Here is a 22,725-nt window from a genome sequence, read left to right as displayed (position 1 = left end):
GTAAAATTTTCTGAAAAGCATTTTTAAAAAGTGGTAACCAAGCAATATGAATGTCATTTTGGATTCGGGGCATTAGCAATCCATTTTTCGAGCTACCAACCGGAGTTGGTACTTGCTGACCAATCAGAATCCACGTGTGACTTCAACTTTTAACTGGGTGACGTAATCATCGGTCACCCACACAAACAGTACCCCGCGAGTATCTTTAATGTTTCCCCGCAAGTTACACTACACTGTAAGCGCAACTTAGAACAGTCCGGCGCACACACTCCCGCGAGCTCTAAACCGCCTTTTTTCTTCAGGTTTCGAAATCCATGCCCACCAAAATCGAACCTCTCATTCCTCTCTGTTTTGTCTTCGAAGATCGATCAAAACCCTAACCCTAGGCGAAAATTATCGTCGTCTTCAGGTTAGCAACTAGCTATTACGAATTTCAAATTTTCGTTTTGGGTCTGTAATTGCAGGTAGTTTTTGTTTGTGGGGTTTGCCTGTAAATGTATGAATTATGGGTTTTGTAGTTCAGATATGAAATGATTGAAGAATTATTATGATTTGGGGTCAGTATGAGGGACATCAAGCATTTGCCTGAGGCTGTTCGCAGCTCGGTTCGTTCTGGCATTGTCTTGTTCAACTTGACCAGAGTCGTGGAAGAGCTGATTTTCAACAGTCTTGATGCTCGTGCAACCAAGGTAAAATTTTAAAATGTATTTTTATAAGATTGTAAAATGTATGAATTTAAAATCTGAAAACTGAAATGAATTTGGAAAAATCAGAAGTTCCAAAAAAAAAAAAAAAAAAACTGAATTTAGGTATAAATGGCCATGTAACTGCTGTAGGGATATTTTGGGAAAACCCAAAAAATGAGACATCAATACCAACTCACGCCTTCCCCTTATGATAGTATAGATAGATGTAGGTAGATAGACATAGAAGATAGAAGATAGAAGATAGATAGATAGATATAGATAGCAGAAGAAGATAGATTATATCTGTGTGCATATGTAAATAATGATTTAGCTACAATTTTGTTTGATAACTCAAACGTCTTGATCTTTTATCCCTTTTAGAGGAATAAGATTTCTGCGGCGGACGTTTATTTTATTAATGGCAAAATATTCAACACCTACCTGGACAATTGGTAGACTCTTTGATGACAAAATATGCCTAGAATAAGCAGTTTATGTTAACCTGTGTAGTGATCAAGCTGGTTTTTACCCTGTGCTAGGATTGCCCATCCTTGGAGCTAATAGGTTGAATTCAGGAGAGTTATACTTATTAAGGAAAGATAGGAGTGGGGTACCTCTTTGGAACATGGATCAATGTGAAACCGAAATAATTTCCACTTCGTACTTTTTAGTACTTTTGATGCCATGTGTTGCTTTAATGTCTATTGAAGTATTCACTTTGAAACCCTTTCAATAGAATTTCTTTTTTCAAAGGGTCTGGTTTTATACTGTTATAAATAAGGACAACCGATGTAATCAAAGGATGTAGGCTATATAAAAGAACCATGTGACCTGTGAACCTAACCAACCCAACGTCTGGTTCCAACCATGGGGTTGTGTTGGGTTCATTTGATCATGGGAGAGGCTCGGCTTGGTTCTGGGTTCATTCCTTGAGTAACCTGAACAAAACCAAGATCCGCCCCTCTATGTATTTTGTTAAAAGACTTGTATGATGTACAAATGTACATGTGATATTTTCAAGTTATTAGTAAAAAATGTTATCATCACATATAAGAGAATTATTGTAAAAATAGAATTTACAAATTACAATGGACATCTATCAAGCCTTATAAAATATTTACTTATAGCTTGAATTGTGGGTTACCCCGAACGACACCAAGGTTTCTTGGTTTGGTTTAATTAAGTTCCATTTGTTTTTTGACATCCATTTGTTGTTTGGTTTAATTAAACAATTGTATAGATGAAAAAAGGGGTAATTACATTTCACTCTCATGTGGTTATGCCAAAAAACATAGCGCCCCTTGAAGTTTTAATTTGTGATATTAATTCCCCCTAGGTCAATATCAAAATGAAAAAAATGACTATTTCCATCTAAATTAACAGTACCAAGGCGTGACGTGTCAAATATTGTTTTAATTTTAAATTGAATTATTCAAATTTTGAAATGATATTTATGCCTTCTTGCCCCCAATTATTCCTTTGTTTAACCTTAAACATGCCATTCTTTAAGCTTCAATTCTGCCATTCTGAAGGGTTCAAAGCTGCATATTGGCTAGGGGTGAGGAGGGAGAACATGGTTGGGGGGAATAGGGCAATGATTGGCTTGGGGTGGGGGGGAGGGGAAGGGGTTAACGACTAGCTTAAGGTGTAGGAGGGAGTAAGGGGGCAATAATTGGTTTATGGTAGGATGAGGAAAGAAGGTGGTGGATAGAGATGAAGCATGCAGTGGATTAGGTTGGCTTAGGGAGGAGGGTGGTAGGGGACATGGCTAGCTGATTGGCCCTAGTGCAGAAGGATGATGATGGTGGGGGAGAGGATAGTTGACTATGTTGTCATGCGAGGAAGGAGGACAATGGTGGAGGAATGGTAATTGACTAAGTTGGGGTGGGAGGAGGGAGGACAGTGGTGGGTGAGGGGGAAGCCAACTGGTTGGGGTTGTAAAGAGGGAGAACAGGTGGAGAAGTTGGGAAAGGAGGCAATTGATTGGTTGGGAATAGGAAGGAGGTAGGTCAAAGGTTGGGGAAAAGGGGAAGGGGCAACCAACTTATTTTGGTGGGGAGCAGGGAGATTGGGGGTGGGTGGAAAGGGAAGAGGTCAAGCGATGTGGTGGTGGTGGTGATGGGTGTAAACTACAAACTGAGTTGGCTAGGGTATAGAGCTGCTGTCAATGTTGTTAGTGGCAATGTCAAAGGTTCACTAGTAGATGACGATGGGACACCTTTGATGCTAGAATGATAGATGATGAAGTCGTTATAAGAAGAATCAAAGGATAAGGTAAGGTGGAGGAGGGAGAATGGGGGTTAGGAGAATGGGGAAGGGGGAATGAGGTAGCCTATGTGGTTGTGGTGATTTTGGGTGGTGGTGATGAGTGGTGATAGTGGTTTTGGGTGGAGGCGATTGGTAGTGGTGGATGGTAATTGTGATTTTGGTGGTCGTGGAGGGTGTTAGTGATGCCAATGGATGGTGATGGTGGTGAGATGAGGCAAAGAAAGATAAAGAGAGGATATAAGCAAAAGAGAAGAAATAAGAGGGTTATTTTTGTCTTTTTAACTATTCTATCAACCATTCATTTTTTCAATATGGTATTGAACCTAGGAGGGTTGTGTCACAAATTAAACTTGGAGGGGGCACCCTGTTTTTTGACCATTATCCAAACATAAAATAAATTGATTTTGGTATATGTTATACAATAGTTCTTATATAAGGACGTGATTACATTGTCTAATTGTAAGCGATATAAGTACAAATCCCATCAACCATAAAAGCATTTAAAAATCATAATATATTATCCTTTGATATTCAAAAATGGACCTAAAAACCCTAAATAGCATAGAATAAGAAGAAAAAATAAGTTGAAACCTTTTATTTTAAAACCTAAAACATTTTAAAATTGTTTATACTTATTGTTAAAAGAAAGTTAAAAAAAAAAAAAAAAAAGTTGTGGAATCGTTGTGTCCAATTGGCTTGTCTCATACCATATTAAACCATGTTTATTTTACCAAATTAGCAATAGATAATTCATGGGTGCAAGTTACTTTAGCCTTAATCATCTAGATGTATTTTGACATTTTTCATATTGGATCCTATTAACCCTGTGATCACTAAAATAACAACAAATCATGATTAGATATTGATTATTTTTGTACTAAACACTTTGAGAAGTTGTATTATGACATATTTACAAAAAAAAAAAAAAAGAAAAAAAAAAAAAGAAAAAGAAAAAAAGAGAGGAAAATGAGGTTGCCATTTGTTGGGCCTGATAGTTTCAAGAGTCACATGAATTGAATTGTGAATGGTCATATTTTGATAACAAAGGTTTTCGGTTTGGTTTTGGGTCCTAAAAATGATAATTGAATAGGTTGGTTCAGTTTTGGATTTGGCACTAACTCGGACCAAATCAACCCATGCACACCCCTAACAAGAATTGTGTATCCCTTTAGTTGAAATTAGACCGTTGCTAAACCACTACGTAAGTTTTACCATTATATAGTTGTTCTATGCATGATTTTTACATTTGTTTTTTTTTTTTTTTTTTTCCACTGAGGACTAATTTGTTCTTTCAGGTGTCTGTTGCAGTTGGTGTTGGGACCCACTACATTAAAGTAGTGGACAATGGTTAGTTGTATTTTCCCCCTTCTCAATAGTTAACTCACATTGCACCCTGAGCTCTCTAGTTGATTTTTTGCCTTTTATGTCTGTTTACTTGCAGGATGTGGTATTACTTGGGATGGGTTGGTATTGTTGGGAGAAAGATACGGTAACTGAATATCTTTCTTCTTCTGAAAAACTTCTATTTTGGCTGCTGAGATTCTTGACACGATGCAAACAAGTAGATCCATACAAGCTTGTTGGATGCATGCCCAACTATACATGTCTGACCTTTGTTCCATACCCTTATCCATGTGTTGAGTGTCCGGCATTGGTATTTTGCACATTTAGAATAGTCCATGTAACATAGGAAATAATAGTGAGGGATAAGAATTTATAGTTTGTTGATCATAGGACGTGTCATAAATCTTAGAGGGAACCAATCTCGCAATTTCAGATGTAAAAATTCTCAATATGAATTGGGATTTTTAGCAAAAACCTGTTTTAAGTCATCATGGAACACCTAATAGTGCTCATTCCAATAGGGACACTTACCTTAAATTTTGAGTTTCACATACTCTTTTGTTGTCCTTGTTTATTTATTTTTTCTAGATGGAATGCGTGTGAAAATCAACTAATAAGCCAACGAGTGTGTTTTTTTTTTGGTTGTGTGTGTGTGTGTGTGTTTGCTTGTTGGATATGGACATGGAGGGGATACGGCAATTTTTTGTTTATTTATTTATTATATATATGAATATAAATTTAGAATGTATAGATACGAGAAGCATCGATATATATTTGGGTGTATTTTTATTTTTTATATTTTTATTTTCCATTATTTTACTTTGACCCCAAATCATCTTTCTAAAATTATAAAAAAATAAATAAATCTACAAAGGTGTCTTGATGTCCAAACACAGGACGCGTGTGTTCATGAAGAATCCCCACATGCCCTACAAAAAAAATAATAAAAAAAAAATTGACATGCCACGTGGTGCGTCGGACACAAGGACACACATCCCCGTCGTGGCACATATGAACACAGCACCAATCTTGGAGTATCTGTGCTTCTTAGCTGCCTATATATGGCTGTCTCGTATATGAATGCCAGTTGGAATAAAATTCTCTCTTCTTTTAAGAAAACTGGTCAATCCCATGTGTTGGTGAAAAGAAAGAGTATATCTATTGCACGACCCATAGCATTTCTTCTGTTGAATATGCTATTATAGAACATTGAATAAGCACAGGGAAATCTTATACATTGGAAAGTGTGGCATTATTTTACTTTTGAAAGTATTGATGACTGATAGCCTACTTCTTAGTTTTTGGAATGTAGGTGCTTAGTTGGACTGTTTAACCATTGCTATCATGTGGGGATAACTACAAATACAATTTATTTATTGACCATGTTATCTAATGATTTGTGTGTTTACTATGAGACCAGCAACGTCAAAAGTTGATCAGCTAGCTAATACTAATGCTATTAGTGGAAGCTTTGGCTATCAAGGAGAAGCATTGAGCTCCATTTCTGATGTTTCATTGTTAGAAGTCATTACAAAAGCTCATGGGAGGCCAAATGGATATCGTAAAGTCATGAAGGCATGGATTGTTCTTCAATGTTTCGAATTTAATTTTTCATTTGTCAATTTTGATCGTCTTTACTGCCATTTTTCCAAGTATCCTGGTGGTTGACTTCCCATCATTCTTTTCAGGGATGCAAATGTTTGTATCTTGGAATTGATGATGGTAGGCAAGATGTAGGCACAACAGGTAAAAATTGTTGTGTAGTCTATTATTTCTCCCATTTGGAAGATCTGTTTGTGCTTTTTTTGCCTGTTGTTTTCTTCTCTTTCTTGACACTGTTAAATGTTTGATAACAAGTTTAAATAAAACAAAAATTGGATTTGTAAGTAACAAGAACCTGCACAAGTATATTATGGTGGAGAGCATTATTCTGTTTGGTAGAAGGTAAGCAAATAGATTGGAGCTGGCCTTATGTGTGCACAAGTAAAGATTGCTTCTTTAGCATTACAAGAACAACACTGGAACTTCACCTGAAAACAAAATGATAAGCCGCTTTTAATCACCGTTCCTTTTCTTTGTTTTGAATTGTTTGGAACAGGGAGTTTCTGGCTTAATTAGCTCAGTGTTGAAAATGAACAAATTCAGGATTGGATCAGCCTTCCAGAAATTCCACTTAGAAGCCTCCTCTTAATAACATCTAATTAGCGTCTTTCTAGTGTCGCATGACTGCTTTTCATCACATTATTGTTTCCAAATTTTATATAAATAACTATTTTTGTTTTAATCTGCCATAACATTGTTCTCTTCACATTACATTGAGAAATTGTCCTTTATAAAAGGTTACTTTGGTAGATTGTCTAGTGAAAAGGAGAGGTGGAATTTATAAACACACTTTGTGTCAATGCCTTACAAGTTTGTTTAAACTGATCATCAAAGCATCAATGTTTGCAGCGTGAATCCATTTTTGTAGCTTATTTTGAGGAAGTCAAACAACACAAAAATCATATCAATGGGCAAGAGTTACCAAAGTACTATTGGATTTGTCCATTAAAATTGTAAAGTTGGGTCACTTTGTGCTTCTTGTATGAACTACTCTGAGTATTTGTCCCAGTTTTCTTATATCTTTCTTTCAAATGATATTGGCTTTTAGGAATGCTAGAGTGTATGTGAATTGTAGGCTTGTAACTGCTTTATATGGTGAATAAATTTGCCTTTCCTTTTTCCTGTTGATTATGATGCAGATAAGCTTTGATTTGTTTTCTAAGAATAGTCTTGGGTCCTTGCAGTCATTGTTCGGGATTTATTTTACAACCAACCAGTTCGGAGGAAGCATATCCAATCTAGGTTCCTCTTACTTTGCACATATTTTGCTTTGGGTTTAAATTTATTAATGATATAGCCAACTACCTTAGCTGATATGATCATTTTACTCGTGATGATGTGCACTAACTTGATTTGGTTGTGATTTACATAATGAAATTGGAAGCCCGAAGAAGGTCTTGCACTCAGTCAAAAAATGTGTTCTTAGAATTGCCATTGTTCATCCAAAAGTATTCTTCGAAGTTGTTGATATTGAGAGGTGTTCCTGCTCTACATTTGTCAATATAGCACTTGGAGGGTCATATATGTGTTTGCTTACATTTTGTTTTACCTGCATGCAGTGAGGATGAGTTGTTCTGCACGACTCCTTCCTCATCTCCTTTGTCACTGTTGACGAGTGGTTTTGGAATTGAGATTTTCAGCTCTCTACATGAATTAAATGTCTCTGATGGTGTATTAAAGCTTTCTGGATATATGTCTAGTCCTCGTGATACTTCATTTGTGAAGGTATACTTCATTTGATGATATAACTATTTAACTGTTTTGATATGCTTTACTGATTCCCCACTGTCAATAGTGCTAATTGAGGGTCCTTTTTCTTGCAGGCCTGTCAATTTGTCTGTATCCGTGAAGTTGATTATCTTGTTAGTGTGCAAAGGTTATATTGCACTAGATAGATTAGCAATTAAGATACTGATAAAACAAAAAGATTGGCAATTGAGATAATTGAGAATTTTGATTTTCTTGACCTTCACTTATGTAGACATCAACTCTCTTTATATCTGCAAGGGCCCAATTCATAAACTGCTGAATGAGTTGGTCACTAGGTTCAACTCTTCGGATCTGCAGGAGGCTAACATGAAGTTACAAAATGGGAAGCAAAGTAGGTCTCAAACTTATGAAACATACATTTTGAATTTAAGTTGCCCAAGATCTTGGTATGATATAACATTTGAACCATCAAAGACTTCTGTTGAATTCAAGGTAACATTTCTTCTTGTTTGATCATGAACTGTGATATATATAATTAGCTAATTGATTGAGAATTTTCCTGGCTTATGAAGTTTGTTTGCCCTTTGTCAATTAGATTGTTTTGAGTGGAAAAGTGATTTTTGTCATTTCTCAAAAAGTTGAAATATTGGAGACTTAAGTAAAATGTGCCTAGAAACGGAAAAGGGGTTGGGGGGGGTGGTGAATTATGTTTATTAGCCCTATTTTAGCCTTTTAATCAAAATTTACCACAGTAAATAGCAATCACACGATAACACAGATTTTACGTGGAAAGCCCAAAAGGGAAAAACCATGGCCACAACACCCAACAAAAATCCACCAAACGATGATAGAATACAGGACACAGTTGAGAAAACTTACAACCATATACCTAGGTTTATCTACAACTCTGATGACTTGTAGTTACTCCATGAGCATAGCTTGACTTAGTCAGCCTTTTTGATCTTCTGGACACTACGAAGCAACAACCTCGATCTCTATTCTTGAACGGATCCAATTACCCAATCAACCCTGTGTGCAGAACACAACAATGCAAAGATATGTAAGGTTTTTGGAAAACTATCTTGAGAAAATTCTCTCACAATGATCAAAATATTTGCTCAGAATTTTTCTAGAGTTTACAGAATTTTGACTGTGAAAAAACAATGGTTGGGATATAGAAAACCAAGTTATAGAGGTGTTTATATTGAAACTCAGCTTCCAAAACCAATTTACGAAGGATTTGTGAAAACTAGGGTGGCAATCGATCACAACTAATAAGGGATCGATCACTTTCAAAGTGAGGGATCGATTTCACATCGATCACTGTTGATCGCATGCTTCTGTTGAAACAGGGATTTTTTGGGGATTGATGCTTCTGTTGAAAAAATTTCATTTGTGCATTACACTTGATATAGCAGTATATATACATATATTTTCCTTCCTTCTGTCAATTTTGGATGATTGGTGTTGTTTCTTCCTCCATGTGTGTGATTCATTTGCCTAAATGCTGTAGATGGCTTGTCTACCTCATTCTTCTCACTTACAGTGTGCTAGTATTTCCTTCAGGGCTTTAGTCTTACTAATTTAATTTGTTTGGTTATCACTCTGTTGTGAAGTAATTTAGGAATCTAATTGTTCCCTTGATCCTCTCTCTCTCTCTCTCTCTCTCTCTCTCACTCAGGATTGGTCTCCCATTATTAATTTTATTGAAAAGGCCATCACACACTTGTGGACTGAAAAATTTTCTCACGGTAAACTGCTAAATTTGTGAATAATCTTTTTCCTGTCTGTTAACATTATTTTTGTTAATTCATTTCTTAAACTTGTCTTGACTTTTGATATGTTTCAAGGAAATTCCTCCAGCCGTGGTACTGTTATGTCAGAAGAAGACAATACCTGGAGGGAAGGTAATGATGTTTCATCACCAGGAAAAGGTAGGATCTATATTTTATTATTGAATGTCTTGCTTCTGATAATTCTGTATATAGAGTTTGAATACCCTGATCTAGTTGTTTCAATAGTTACTTTCCTCAAAACTATTTGGAGAAGAGAGAACACATTTCCAGAGTAACAAAATTTCATGAATGATGTTTATATAGCTTGCTTGTGAACTGGCAAAAAATCTGTTTGGGTAAATTATACTGTTGGTCCCTTTAGGTCCAGTGAAGTTTTCACTTCGGTCCTTGTAGTTTCAATTTCATCAATTTAAACCTCATACTTTCAATTACGTTTCAATGTGGTTCCTCTGTCCATTGTGGTTAGCATTTTGAACGGAAAAAGGCAACATGTGGAAATTTTAGCAATTCCTGCACAAAAAGAAAAATGAATAGGTTACACCTGTGGTCCCTATAGTTCTTTTGAATTCTACTGTTGTCCCTCTAGTTTCGCACATGTTTTCCATCCAAAATGTTAATGACAGCTGACCACATTGGTACGGAATTGAAAGTATGAGGTTTAAATTGATGAAATTGAAGCTATAGGGACTAAACTGAAATTTGGCTCAAACAAGGAGCAAAGGTGTAATTTACCCAATCGATTTCCTTCATGTGTATCCTAAGATTTCTTTTGTTGCCAAACATTGGTAGATTTGCCAGAAAAATATGAAATTGCAAAAAGGAGGTGCAGGATGTACAATCACCGTGCTTCTTTTGGCCTTCTCTCCCCCCAGCTGGAGATGCCAACTGAAGAAAGTGACCATATGTTTCACTGGAAAGACAATAGATTTTCTTGTCAAGATGCTTCAGAACACCAGATCAGGTTGGGATCTTTGTATCAAACTGACTACTCATTCCAATTGTGTGATGGATTGCTTGCCCCATCCAGAGTAACTGTAAACCAAAAGAGTGCTAGCTATCTGCAGGCAACTGACCATAATGTTTTCTCTTCTGAAGACCATTTCTTGGGGAATAAGTTCTTTGGGGAAAAAAGATCCAGTGAGCACACAGACTATATTTTGGGTTCTAGATTGGAGGATGCACATTTCAATGTGGATGCCAGCATAAGTAATGGATTTAATGGGAGTGCATTATCTCCTGATTGTTTTGAAATAGGTGATGATGTGGACAAGATCAGCGAGGATCTAAAGCCCTTTCTGCATAATTGCTCCTGTAGGAGAAGCCTTCCAGTTGATGGGGCATCACCTGCAAGCTCTGAAGGATTTGACTTTCGGATTAATGGTTTTGGAGCCAAAAGAAAGAGTCTTGAACCTAATGATTGGGTTTGTGTTGGAGAAATTGATGACAATAACCAGAGGTTTGATTTCCTTCCAGGGACTCTATGGCAGGATGAGGCAGCAAGTGCTTGGTCTTCCCCCGGACCCATGTCTAAGTGTGACGTGCTTACAGGTCTGGATTTTTTGTCAAGGGATTCAATAGAGTCTTCTGCAATAGGTGGAGAGTGTTTAGCTGGAGAGAATGACCTTCCACCAGACTCAATTGCACGTGTTGGAAAATTTTTCTCAAGTCGTCAGTCTCTTAAATCTGAATGGTCTTCTGTAATGTCAGATCCATTATTTAGGACCAAATCTCAGAATGTGGATAATTTCTTTGATGAGAATGCACTTGAGAGGCGTATCAAATATGACAATAGATATGACTATTTAGCGGAAAGGGTTGTTAAGGACCGTGGTTTTTATTTTGATGATTCTTTGCGAAAAAGCTCAAGCCAAGAAGACTTCTCAACAAGTTTTGCAAACATGTGCTCAGGTTTTGAAAGTTGTGTTCGTTCCAAGGAAGATAATTGTAGATTTATCCAACAACATAATCTAGATGATGTTCTCTTTTCAAAATGTCCCGATATATTTATTGATGAAACAGAGTGGTTATGTTTAGACTCGCATGGTAAATATAATGCCAACTGTTCTGCAGTAACGTCACACCATATTTCTTCAGCAATTTATGATGTTGTGGATGAAGGCCTAAAGGATCCGATTATATATCAACAAGAAGGATATGTTTGTAAGAGAAGGCCAAAAAGAAGCCATTCAACTCCACCTTTTTACAGAGGCAAGAAAAAATTCTTCACCTTAAATACACATTGGGCCATGGAAGAAAAAAAACTCAAAGCCCAGGCCATCAATAATGCCCCTACTTCACAAGGTGTTGCTTTAATACAAACTGTTTGTAGGACTTGGTGGTGGTGCAAATAAGCTAGACCAGTTAAGATTTATGTGTATTGTGCAGAAACGAGTGGGTTGAAGCATCCTCAACAATCATCTGGTGAATGTCAACTATATTCTGAGCCAAATTCTGTGGAAGATCCATTGATCTACACCAGGTATAATTACTTTTAGTATTTCCATGTCAAGCTTAAAATGCTAGATCAAATCTGATAGTTGCTAACTTCACTGAGGTTTTGCTTTCAGACCAGATAAGAAGAAAGCACATGACATGAAGGACATTAAAAAATGTGATACGCAAAAATCAGAGGATCTTAACATTTACAGTAAGGATTTGGTTGAAGGTAATGCCGTTGTTATGTGTTGGCAAAAGTTACGTTTCCCATTGATCTATGGGAGAAGCTACCATGTTTGTTAGGCAGGTGTCCATCTATTATGATTGTGTTAGTATTATGTAGCATCGTAAGACATAATTGACATTCAAAAATTTAAAATGCAAAAAGTCAAAGCGCCTCCACATTTACGGCATGGATTCAGTTGAAAATAATTCTGTTATGTGTAGGCAAAAGTTATGCTTCCCATTGATCTATGGGTGAGTACCAGATTTTTTTAGGTAGATTTCCATCTGTTAAGATTATGTAGCATTATGTAGGATTGTAGATTGAACAGTTAATATTATTTTGCCTATTCTCCCACAATATGGAAGCATTTATGAATAATGTATTATAGAATGAAGGATTAGTTACCTTTTTAGTCCCCAAAGAATGTGATGTGTCATTGTGATCCCAAATTTTAAATTGTGTCAATTAAGGCCTAGTTTGGGAACAAGCTATTTTAGTAAGTTTTTTGCTTTTTACGAAAAGATGTGCAGAAAAGTAGAGGGAGTCATATGACAACTTATAGTGACTTTTTGACCAAAATAGTTACTCTCCAAGTGAGGCCTAAGCCCTCAATGTATAAAAAGTGTTTCATTTTGGTCCCCCAACTTAACTTTGTCTGTAGACTTCATTAAATTTAGGGGTAAATGCAGAAACTCAATTAAAAAAAATACACTTTTAGCTCCCAAAGTAGTGATCCGTGTCATTTTGGACCCCCATGTTTAAATTGTGTTAATTTACTACCCAATTTATAAAAAGTGTTTCAATTTGGTCCCCTAACATAATTTTGTCTCTCTCCGTCTGAACTAGGGGTAAAGCGTTAAAATCATAATTACATATCTGCTAAAAACAAAAAAAAGAACCAACATCTTTAGAAGGAAATATTCCTGCCATCCAACATGTATATATATGTTGCTTCCGACATTTGCGAGCCCTACAGATGGGTGCATAGAGAAATTAGGGTTTAGGTTTTTATCCAAAAGAGTAATTTGTTTGAGGGACAAAACTGTAATAAAAAAATTAGAAGATGGTGTGGGCACTGAGAAAATGAGGGGTGTGCAAATGGAATTAACTGGACTAAAAATGTGTTTTTATTAATTGAGTTTCCACATTTACCATTGACTTTAACAACACTTCCCGATAGAGTAAGGTTGGGGGACTAAAGTGAAACACTTTTTTATACGTTAGGGACAAATTTTAGACATTTGTGACCAAATGACAAATTGCATACTTCAGGGACTAAAAAAGTAAAAAACCCTAGAATAAATTTAACTTTGTTTTTTTTTTCTTCACCATTATTTGATTATTACTTTTGTTGCTTATCACTTTATACCTTCATCATACCCATATAAATGATATACTTCTGATTTTATGCTCTCTTAACCTTCAGACTGCACATTGAATGAATCTCATGATCCATTAGATTCTGGGCTAAAATGGCAGAAGAGCTGTCTACGGACTGCAATTGAGTACCTTAGCGTTTTTTCTTTTCTTTTTGAAATCACATTCTATCATGATTACCAGTTTGTTAAAAGAACTTGGGGTTGTCAAGTTATGAAATTAGTGGTTACAAAGTGATTTTGTTTTCTATACAGAGGGGAGACAAATTACATAATCTTCACAATGAGAGTAATATACTTGATGTCTCTTCTGGGATCTTGCATCTGGCTGGTGATTCATTAGTTCCTGAATCTATCAATAAGAATTGTCTGGAGGATGCCAAAGTTCTCCAACAGGTGGATAAGAAGTTCATTCCAATTGTGGGTGGTGGAGTGCTTGCTATTATTGACCAGGTTTAAGCACTGCTCTTCTTTCTTTCTTTTTTTCTTCTTGAGATCTATCTATCTCATGTTTTTAAATTTTTGAAAGACCGTAGTCAAATGATATATTTAGGTAGTGTTCTATTCACTGGAATAGAATGGAATGGAATTATCATTCCATCAAAATATCCATTCCCATGTTTGATTGACTAAAAAATATATTGCAAATGGAATCATCATTCATCATTGTAATGGACTAATCATTCCATAGGGGAGCCTAAGGAATGATTATTCCATTCCATTCCATCTTATTCTAGTGAGCCAAATAGAACATTAGTTCACAAGTTAAAACATTATGCTATGGACGTTGTAATTGTGGACTATTTAGTACCTCTGTTACATGGACTCGCTAGATTAGGGCAGAGTACCCGTGTCGACACGATACGACATGGGTGCGGGTGTGAGATATGTGTCAGATTCGGCATGGGTTTCTTGGACATGGCTGACATGAGAGGAGAAAGAAGGGTTGTTGAGAGAAACTTATAGTGGAGCAATGGTAGCAACAGGGTGAAGATCTATGTCGATTTGTGTCTCTGTGTCGTCTTGTCTCTGTCTTCATCTATGTCGATCTCCTCTTCTCTCTCTCTGTCTTCTCTTCTTCATCATCTCCTCCTCGTCTTCTTCTTCTTCTTCTTCTTCTTCTTCTTCTTCTTCTCTCTCTCTCTCTCTCTCTCGTCGATTTGTGTTCTCTATCTCTCCCCCCTCCCGTTTTTAACATATAATAAATAATATAATTTGTTATATAATAATAAATCTAATTAAATCATATATAATAAAAAAAAAATCTATAAAAATCTATAAAATAAATCATCCAAATTTTATTTTTTATTTATTTTAACATATTTTGTTATTCTTTATTTGTTATATTTTTTTTATTTATAATATATATATCAATTAAAAATAAAAAAAATAAATTATATAAATAAATTAAAAATATTATCAATAAAAATAATACATAAGATAAAAATAATAAATATATTTAAAAATAACTATTTAACTCATCTTTATATAATAAATATATTTAAAAAATAACTATTTACCGTATTCCCGTACTCGTATCCAAATTTGGATCCATATTTATGTATTTTCAATTTTTAATTTTGAAGTATCCGACCCCTAGATGTACCTGCACCTGCGCCCACACCCAATATCTACACCCGAGTCCGTGTAACATAGTTTAGTACTGCTTCTCATGATTCTCAGTCGAGGCCTATTTTATCTCGGCAGAATGTTCAATGACACCAATTGTTGAGATGTACATAGCACAGGAAATCTTAGAAGTGGATTGAGGACATGGAATGGTTAACAGTTTCTCATATGAGAATCTTGTAACTGGGAAATCTCTCGTGTCAGCATTAGCCAGTAGATGCCTGGTAGTATATATACATCTACATGCAAACATGTGTGGGCTTGATTCGTGTACATACCAACACACATAATCATATTTATTGGCTTAGGGTTTTGGAGTCTGCTTCCAGCATTTGGCTGCATTTCTTACTTTGCAAGTGATTGTCTTTTACAGCACGCTGCAGATGAAAGGATCCGCTTGGAAGAACTACGTCAGAAGGTAAAATGCTTTTGTAGTTCAAACTTTTTAAAATGACAAATCCAGTGTGGCTAATAGACTAGTGAAATTCGTAGGTGCTATCTGGAGAAATGAAGACAGTCACTTACCTAGATACTGAGCAAAAATTGGTATTTCCATTTCACAGTATATGTCGGGGTTCTATTACAGCCCTAGATGCTGTGCCAAGTTAAACATTTATCTGAAAATTTTTAGATCTTCACTATTGATTTTTATTGTTTTCGAAACTGTAAACAGGTCCTGCCTGAAATAGGGTATCAGTTGTTGCACAACTATGCTGATCAGATTCAAAATTGGGGTTGGCTCTGCAACATTCGTTCTCTGGGTTCAAGGTCTTTTAAAAAGTAATTTTTCTGTGTTCTGTGTCTAGAAAATCTTTAATTAGTACTGTTGATCTATGTGTCAATCATTGTGTGAATGACCTTCAAAGATATTAACCCCATACCAATGTTGGTGAACAAGTTTGTCAGATTTTTGTTTGTGCTGATGACTTTGGAGAACCTTTTGGATCTCCTGCTTCATATCTTTCGTTAAGGATTTACTGGGATGATTTTTTTTTTCCCCGCTAAATGGATGGTGTTAGAGAATGCATGATATATTGCATTTGTCTTGTTATACAATTCATCTTTTAAATTCTGAGATTTTTTTGGTGTACACCCTTTTGTGTTTTTACAGGAATCTGAATCTTCTACACAGGCAGCCAACTGTTGTCACACTTAATGTGGTGAAGAACATTCCTGCCCCTCTCTCTCTTTCTCTCTCTCAGCCATTGAACTTCTTTTACAAGCTTAAATTTTTATTTTTTTTTCCCTTGATTGTATTACTAGTTAGTCTGTCAACTACGTACATATACATGCATATATAGAGGAAAATATTATTGCCAGAGAAGTTATTGTTATTACTTCCATAGACATACACATTGACCAACCAGGTGCTTTAAATGTTTAAGTGTCCTCAATGTTGTATATTTACTCAAGATGTATAACATTATTGACATAATTCAGAGATCCACAATCTCTATTTTGTCTCTTTATTGAATATCACAATTACTTTAATGTGCAGGTGCCGTGTATTGTAGGAGTCAATTTGACTGATGTAGATCTCTTGGAATTTCTTCAACAGGTAATAAAGAGAAGTTTTTACAGTTCCATTTCCATGATTTCTGGAGTTTATTGATTCATCATTCATTATCTAAAATTTTCCCAAACTATATTTGTTGATTTTCTCACTCCAGTTTGTATTTGTGATCAACAGCTTGCTGATACAGATGGATCATCAACTATACCGCCATCCGTTCATCGGGTCCTTAACTCCAAAGCATGTAGAGGTATAATAACCTCAATCTTTAGGAAAAATGCTAGTCTGTGTAAAAGTTGCATTAGTTACCAATCATCCACAAATTAAGTTATTTAATGCTTTATGCGAGGTGATGCTTGTCCACAAAATATTCTCATATGGACTAGTGTCATTTGCCATTTGCCGTGGTTTTTCTTTCTTGCTTCCTGATACATCTCAAATTTCCAGCATGTTAGCAACTTTTTAGCTGCACCGGAGTTGTATTTCCTGCTCTTAAAAGGGTGAAAGCTTCTTTCTTGGGGATTATGTTCTTAATTTTGCTTATTGGTTTTACTATTTAGGTGCAATAATGTTTGGGGACACATTGCTACCTTCAGAGTGTTCCCTAATTGTTGAAGAGCTGAAGCAAACATCATTGTGTTTCCAAGTGAGTTGACAGTATCCTAGTCTATTTGTCAATCAATACAAAAAATTGAGAGTTTGTTTTGCTTAGCTGAGAGAGAGAGATTGCTTAGCTGCATTGTTGATAATTCTGGAGAGTTTGTTTTGCAGTGTGCTCACGGGCGACCAACAACTGTCCCTCTTGTCAACTTGGAGGCATTGCATAAGCAGATAGCTAAGCTTGGATTGTGGAATGGTGGTTCTAATGAATTGTGGCATGGGTTACATCAGCATGAACCCAGTTTAGAACGTGCAGCACAGCGTTTGAGCTCTGCCAGAGGTCTGTCTTGATGAGTAACCAGTTGGTTTTCCAGATTCAGTGGTGGCTGTGGTTCTCCACCAACGCGCCTTTTTTCCTTGCCACTGTGAACCCATTCTTTCAATTTGTTATGTATAGTTCTCATTCTGACCGCTGAAGTACCAATAATATGTTGTACCAGTGTAACAGAGTCGCTTGTAGTTTGTAACGACAGTTATTTGCACACAATAAAATCACACCTTATTTTTTCACCTCTTTTTTAAAATCATTTAAGGCAAAGCTACTTGGCAGATGTGTGATCAAAACAGCTAGATATAGTTGCTTCTTCTCTTGTCCCTTTCTTTTTTTTTTTTTTCTTTGTCCAGCAAATATACTAAAATTATGAGTGCTAAAATCATACATGGACTACGTCAAAATTTGAAGTAAATACCTCCAGATAACCCCATTACTGTGAATGAAGTTGGACAACAAAAAAAAATAAAAATAAAAATTCCCAATGTATATCATCCAGAACACAATAGACGTTAAATCAACACAGCACGGCAGCTGGACAGAAGATATAATTGAATGAAAAAATTTGACAACCATCTTTCTCAAAGAAGCAGCAATTCAATCATCCAACAACCAGGTGGGCTTAATCTACTGCATGCTAATGATGTCCATGCAGGTATTCCCTATGATTTACATATTTTGAAGTGCAGTGACCAGTAAAAGGATTAAAGCAGACACTATATTGATTCTTCTAATGAATAGATTGGTAAAATCAATTTCTTAAAATTTCCCATCTTTCGTTTGCAGAATATGAAATGTATATCAATTCAATCATGTACAAAACACTCAGTTGAGGGAACAAAATTTAGCACAGTCGCCAATCTCATAATGATGTTATATTATATCAGGTACCATTGACCAGGAACTGTCCGAGAAGGTAGATTGTGGTGCATCATAGCTCTTTATTCGAAACAGTTCAACACCATTGATTATTTAATCTACTTGGAACTTGAGTGACCGGGTTGTCAGTGGCAGCACATAACGCCTTCCAGATTGGGATTAACATTTTCACTGGTGGGTGAAGTTCCTGGACAAGAATTCAAGCCCTATTTGAGTCAGTACAAAGAGGGAGAGTGGGGGCTGAATGGAAATAACAAGGGGCAACATCTTTGCAAAAAATAGTTCCTTATTTATTAAACAATAAATCACCCTATTCAACTGCTTTAGCAATCAGCTGTTCTTCACAGAATGGGACATAGGATGGGTCCCACATGTGGGGTGTGAAAATCCTCTATGCACTATAATATGCACTTCAAGGCTCACTTGTTCTTTGTGACTTTTTAAGTTATAATCATCATTAGGTTTTTCCGAAAAGCATAGAAAGTACAAATGAGAAAACATCATTTTACCTTGAAAACTAACACAAGTTCTTCTTCCTCACGTACAATCAGAGACAAGTTCCAATAACAAGTGACTGGGGTCACACATTCATTCAGGACAGGTTTCAAAATCTTTTCAATGGGAATGAAGCGGTGGATTATTCTCCCACTATGTGAGGAAAAAAAGAGTAGTATTAGTGAAGCCGATGATTAGAAATGACAAAAGGAGAAAAAATACATATAACAGGCAAAACAAAATATTATTCTTCGTGATTGTTTGAACTGGTGAATAGAAGGGAGATCCTAAGCATAAACTACTCTAGTGGTGCTATTGAGCAGCTAAAGGCAAGGTTGGCCATATTCTTTTTTAGGCTAGAAAAACTGGAGAATGTTTTGGGTTATGGAAAAAAAGGGAAGAAGAGATACTCCAACCAGTGCTCTTTTGTAACTGTTGCTTCAGTTTGATAGATATGATTTTTAAGTTTAATATCACAAATATACTTATGAATGGATGAGTTCCATAGCTTTTGTTTTGTTTAAAAACAAGCATCCTAAGATATAGGCACTAGGGCTGCAAACGAGCCGAGCCGAGCCGAGACAAGCTGAGCTTTGCTAAGCTCGAGCTCAGCTCATTTGCTTATTGAGCTCGTTTATTGAGCTCTAGCTCGGCTTGATAAGTAACTGGACTCAAAGCTTGGCTCAATAAATAACTGGGCTCGAGCTCAGCTCGATAAGATATTTTTTAATATTATTTGTATTATTTAAATAAAAAATACTATTTATATTATTGAATATATAAATAATGTAATTATTTATATATTATTGAATATATAAATATTTATTATATAATTTAAATAAAGATAAACGAGCCGAACTTATTAGAGCTTGGCTCGTTTATTAAACGAGCTGAGCCGAGCCTATTCATGAACAGTTTGATTCATTTGCAGTCCCAATAGGCACCAATCAATATCCATATATTTTTTTTTGGACATTGCTATTCAAAGAACCAGCAGAGACATTCTAATAAACAGAGTGTACCATTGAACCAACTTTTCCTTTTCCCAGTTTGACACCTAACATATATTTGCAAATGGGAGTTAGATCCACTCTCTCAATAAATGAAAAATTCTCATACATAAAAAAAATAAGGAAGTACCTGCTGTAGTGAGTTTCAAGCTGGACTCCAAAAGCTGGCATGATTATGATGGACTCTGAAACATTAAGACATAAAACAAAGTGAACAGGTAATGAAAATACCTCCCCAAAATGAAACAAATAAACAACTAGCTTATCTTGCGGGGAAGTTAAAAAAAGGAAAAAATATAAGGGAAGCTAAGTAACAGCCGCAATCTTGCATCATAAAAAACCAGCTATCAACTGCACATAACATAATGAAGATTTAATTTAGGACAGCAAGCATTCTTATCCTCATACTACTTGTTTGGGAATTACTCTAATTTGTTTGTAGACTATCTTTTTTTTAGGGGGGGGGGGGAGAGAGAGAGAGAGTGGATAAATATCAGAGAATGTTATCCAACTTGTTCTCATAACCACTTTTTAATAGTCCATATATCAAAAACATAGATACAATTCAGAAAAAATGGCCGGTGTAATAGTCTAAATTTGTGGAAAAAAATATGTAATTACCAAATGGCTTGTGTTTTCAAGAATTAGAGAACCTTATGCTGTGCAGACCAAGAGAGAGAGAGAGAGAGAGAGAGAGAGAGAGAGAGAGAGAACCTTATGCTGCAAGACAATATACATGTTCACAAATCCTCTTTCCCTTGTAGGCTTGTATGATATATGTATGCTTGTTTATGTTTGTGTTTTCTTTGTGTTGCTTAGAAGGACAATAGAGTTATCATTAGTCAATTTTAAAAATACCAGACAAATATTATAAATAATACACGTGCTGCTCAGCAATGTGTTTCAATATGTCCTCAACAATTAAATACTGAAGAATATAATTTCACAAAAGTTGTGAAATAGACAGGATAATACAAATGAACTTACACACAGTTTTGAAGCAAATAAAGATAGACTAATGTGAGCGCCTAAATTGGTGATGGACAAGCCTGATTACATATGATCTGTCAATAAGTTTTAGACATGTCAATTCTTGGTAGGGAAACCATAACAAAGAACTCTGCAGTTGTAACTTTTTAAACAAAGTGCAATATGTTAATTAAAGGGATTGGTCCAGCACTTCATGTTACATGTAAAAAAATTGTTAATGTTTTTTAAACAACTCAGCTGACTCTCATATCTTGATCATATGGTCCGAATAGTGCAATAACTTTGGCGAACTAAACCATTTTCACAAGAAAATGATGATAGACAAGGAGAATGCAGGATAAATAAACTTATGATAATGACAAAGAAATGCCCTCTGCTTTTGCAATGCCTCCAAACAAGGATAACAGTCCAAATTAACTTGAAGCTATTACTAATAATATAAACCAAACAAATTAAATCCTGCAAACAGAAGTTCAGAGCAAAGAAACCCTTTTTGCTAGCTTCTCACCTTTCTCAACAGGCTTCCAAATAAATTGTTTGACAAGGAATGCACTTAAAAATAAGCTCCAAAGAAGTACATGAATTGATCCATCCTGTTGTTTGTTGGATCATCAGGTCAGAGTTTATCACGCATAACTCGGGTCCCATAACAAAAACATTTTGTGATATTCTTCAAATAGTACACACACATACACACTCCACAAGTAAAATCTTGTAAATCATCATTCTGGCATTGAGATAAATTGAATATCTTTAGCAGAGTTTCCAAGATTTACATGTATGTTGATGATACCCAGAAATTTAAACACCCTTTTTACTGTTATAAGTTCCCAAGATTGTTGCATTGCATCAAATAGGTACACCCATGAACACAAAACAGTTGCTCAAACAAAGTAGCAACAAAAAAGCTTTCTTTCACTAAACCCACAAGCAGAAAGTACAATTTATGAGTGAAAATAAAAAAGTAAGATTTTATGTTATTTGTATATATAATATATATTCACTATGATTTAATAATCTAAATTATTTTAACATCATGTAATGACTAATAATTTATATGTATATTTAATATTTTTATATATCTATATATATATATAATTCGAGTTTCAGGTTGTTTGACGTCTTTACTCAAGCCCGCCCAAATTTAATTCGGTCTTATGAATTTTTACGCAAACCTGTACCGAATTTGAAAATATCTTTATCCAAACCTTAAAAAAAATTCAGACTGGATTCGAATTGCTCGGGTTGAACCCGTCTGAGTTGTACCCCTAATCCTACGACCTCAACAAAAAAAAAAAAAAAAAAAAAATAGAGTAACTTACATTAATTGTACCTTTTTTTTTTTTTAAGATTAAAAAGACTCAATTAATACAAATAGTATGAAAATAAAAATATATACAAGATAGAACATATATTTTATGTAAAAGAGATGATAATATTATTTTTTCATCTATGTAAGTAATGAATTCTTGATGAAAATAGCTTACATGTTGTATGAATTAAAATTTTAAGAAAACCAAATATAATTACTTCAAATTTGTAAGACTTATTATATTTTTTTCAGACATCAAGGGGAGTAATATAATTTACCCAAACAAATACGGTGGTTCACAATCTTCTACTGATCTGGGATTGTCCAGCAGACTGGTCCAATACAAAAAAATAGTCAATGTATCAAATAATAAACTCAATATACACTCAAAAGGAACCCCAAACCAACCCATATCCTATATCACAACCATCCCCAATGAAAAAAGATATGCAATATTTTGTTGACACTCACCTACAATAACTAACACTGCCTACAATAACTAACACTGCCTCTGCCTTTGCC

General features: G+C 35.4%; 2 protein-coding genes and 1 long non-coding RNA gene across 9 annotated transcripts in view; 2 read left to right on the top strand and 1 right to left on the bottom strand.

Annotated features, from left to right (window-relative positions):
• LOC114266759 (DNA mismatch repair protein MLH3-like) overlaps positions 1 to 17,756 on the top strand; it is a 110,567-nt gene extending 92,811 nt beyond the window's left edge. For 3 of the 4 annotated variants that reach the window (XM_082867123.1, XM_082867126.1, XM_082867122.1), the window contains exons 20-27: positions 15,447 to 15,491; positions 15,566 to 15,619; positions 15,747 to 15,853; positions 16,185 to 16,233; positions 16,572 to 16,631; positions 16,764 to 16,836; positions 17,147 to 17,232; positions 17,358 to 17,756. In XM_082867123.1, coding sequence (XP_082723249.1) covers positions 15,447 to 15,491; positions 15,566 to 15,619; positions 15,747 to 15,853; positions 16,185 to 16,233; positions 16,572 to 16,631; positions 16,764 to 16,836; positions 17,147 to 17,232; positions 17,358 to 17,537 — 654 coding nt within the window. In that variant the 3' untranslated portion in view covers positions 17,538 to 17,756. The remainder of the gene's footprint in view (positions 1 to 15,446; positions 15,492 to 15,565; positions 15,620 to 15,746; positions 15,854 to 16,184; positions 16,234 to 16,571; positions 16,632 to 16,763; positions 16,837 to 17,146; positions 17,233 to 17,357) is intronic. The other variant, XM_082867125.1, reaches the window with a different exon arrangement.
• Positions 225 to 15,480, top strand: LOC114312610 (DNA mismatch repair protein MLH3). Its single transcript, XM_082867130.1, has 20 exons — positions 225 to 409; positions 519 to 689; positions 4,250 to 4,301; positions 4,396 to 4,443; positions 5,719 to 5,873; positions 5,987 to 6,044; positions 7,085 to 7,142; positions 7,285 to 7,377; positions 7,460 to 7,625; positions 7,724 to 7,739; positions 7,882 to 8,102; positions 9,292 to 9,361; positions 9,474 to 9,544; positions 10,196 to 10,367; positions 10,502 to 11,707; positions 11,792 to 11,885; positions 11,974 to 12,071; positions 13,495 to 13,568; positions 13,699 to 13,897; positions 15,382 to 15,480. Exons 2-19 carry the CDS (start codon positions 564 to 566, stop codon positions 13,717 to 13,719), a joined length of 2,799 nt encoding a protein of 932 aa, XP_082723256.1. The 5' UTR covers positions 225 to 409; positions 519 to 563; the 3' UTR covers positions 13,720 to 13,897; positions 15,382 to 15,480.
• Positions 17,757 to 18,213: 457 nt separating the features above from the next.
• LOC114303206 (uncharacterized) lies at positions 18,214 to 21,730 on the bottom strand. Of its 4 annotated transcripts, none has more exons than XR_014328080.1 (4): positions 21,400 to 21,730; positions 20,032 to 20,965; positions 18,906 to 19,044; positions 18,214 to 18,583 (listed from the first exon to the last, which is right to left on the bottom strand). It is a non-coding gene; the product is annotated as an uncharacterized LOC114303206 (long non-coding RNA). The 4 variants fall into 4 exon arrangements; XR_014328082.1 differs by having other exon boundaries at positions 20,032 to 20,086; positions 20,616 to 21,717; XR_014328081.1 differs by having other exon boundaries at positions 20,032 to 20,086; positions 21,400 to 21,716.
• Between the last annotated feature and the right edge of the window lie 995 nt (positions 21,731 to 22,725).

The sequence above is a fragment of the Camellia sinensis genome, chromosome 4 (genome assembly GCF_055761805.1).
Source record: "Camellia sinensis isolate YWXY chromosome 4, ASM5576180v1, whole genome shotgun sequence".
Lineage (NCBI taxonomy): Eukaryota > Viridiplantae > Streptophyta > Magnoliopsida > Ericales > Theaceae > Camellia > Camellia sinensis.
Note: the sequence above shows the minus strand (reverse complement) of the source record. Positions and strands in the feature narration are given on the sequence as shown.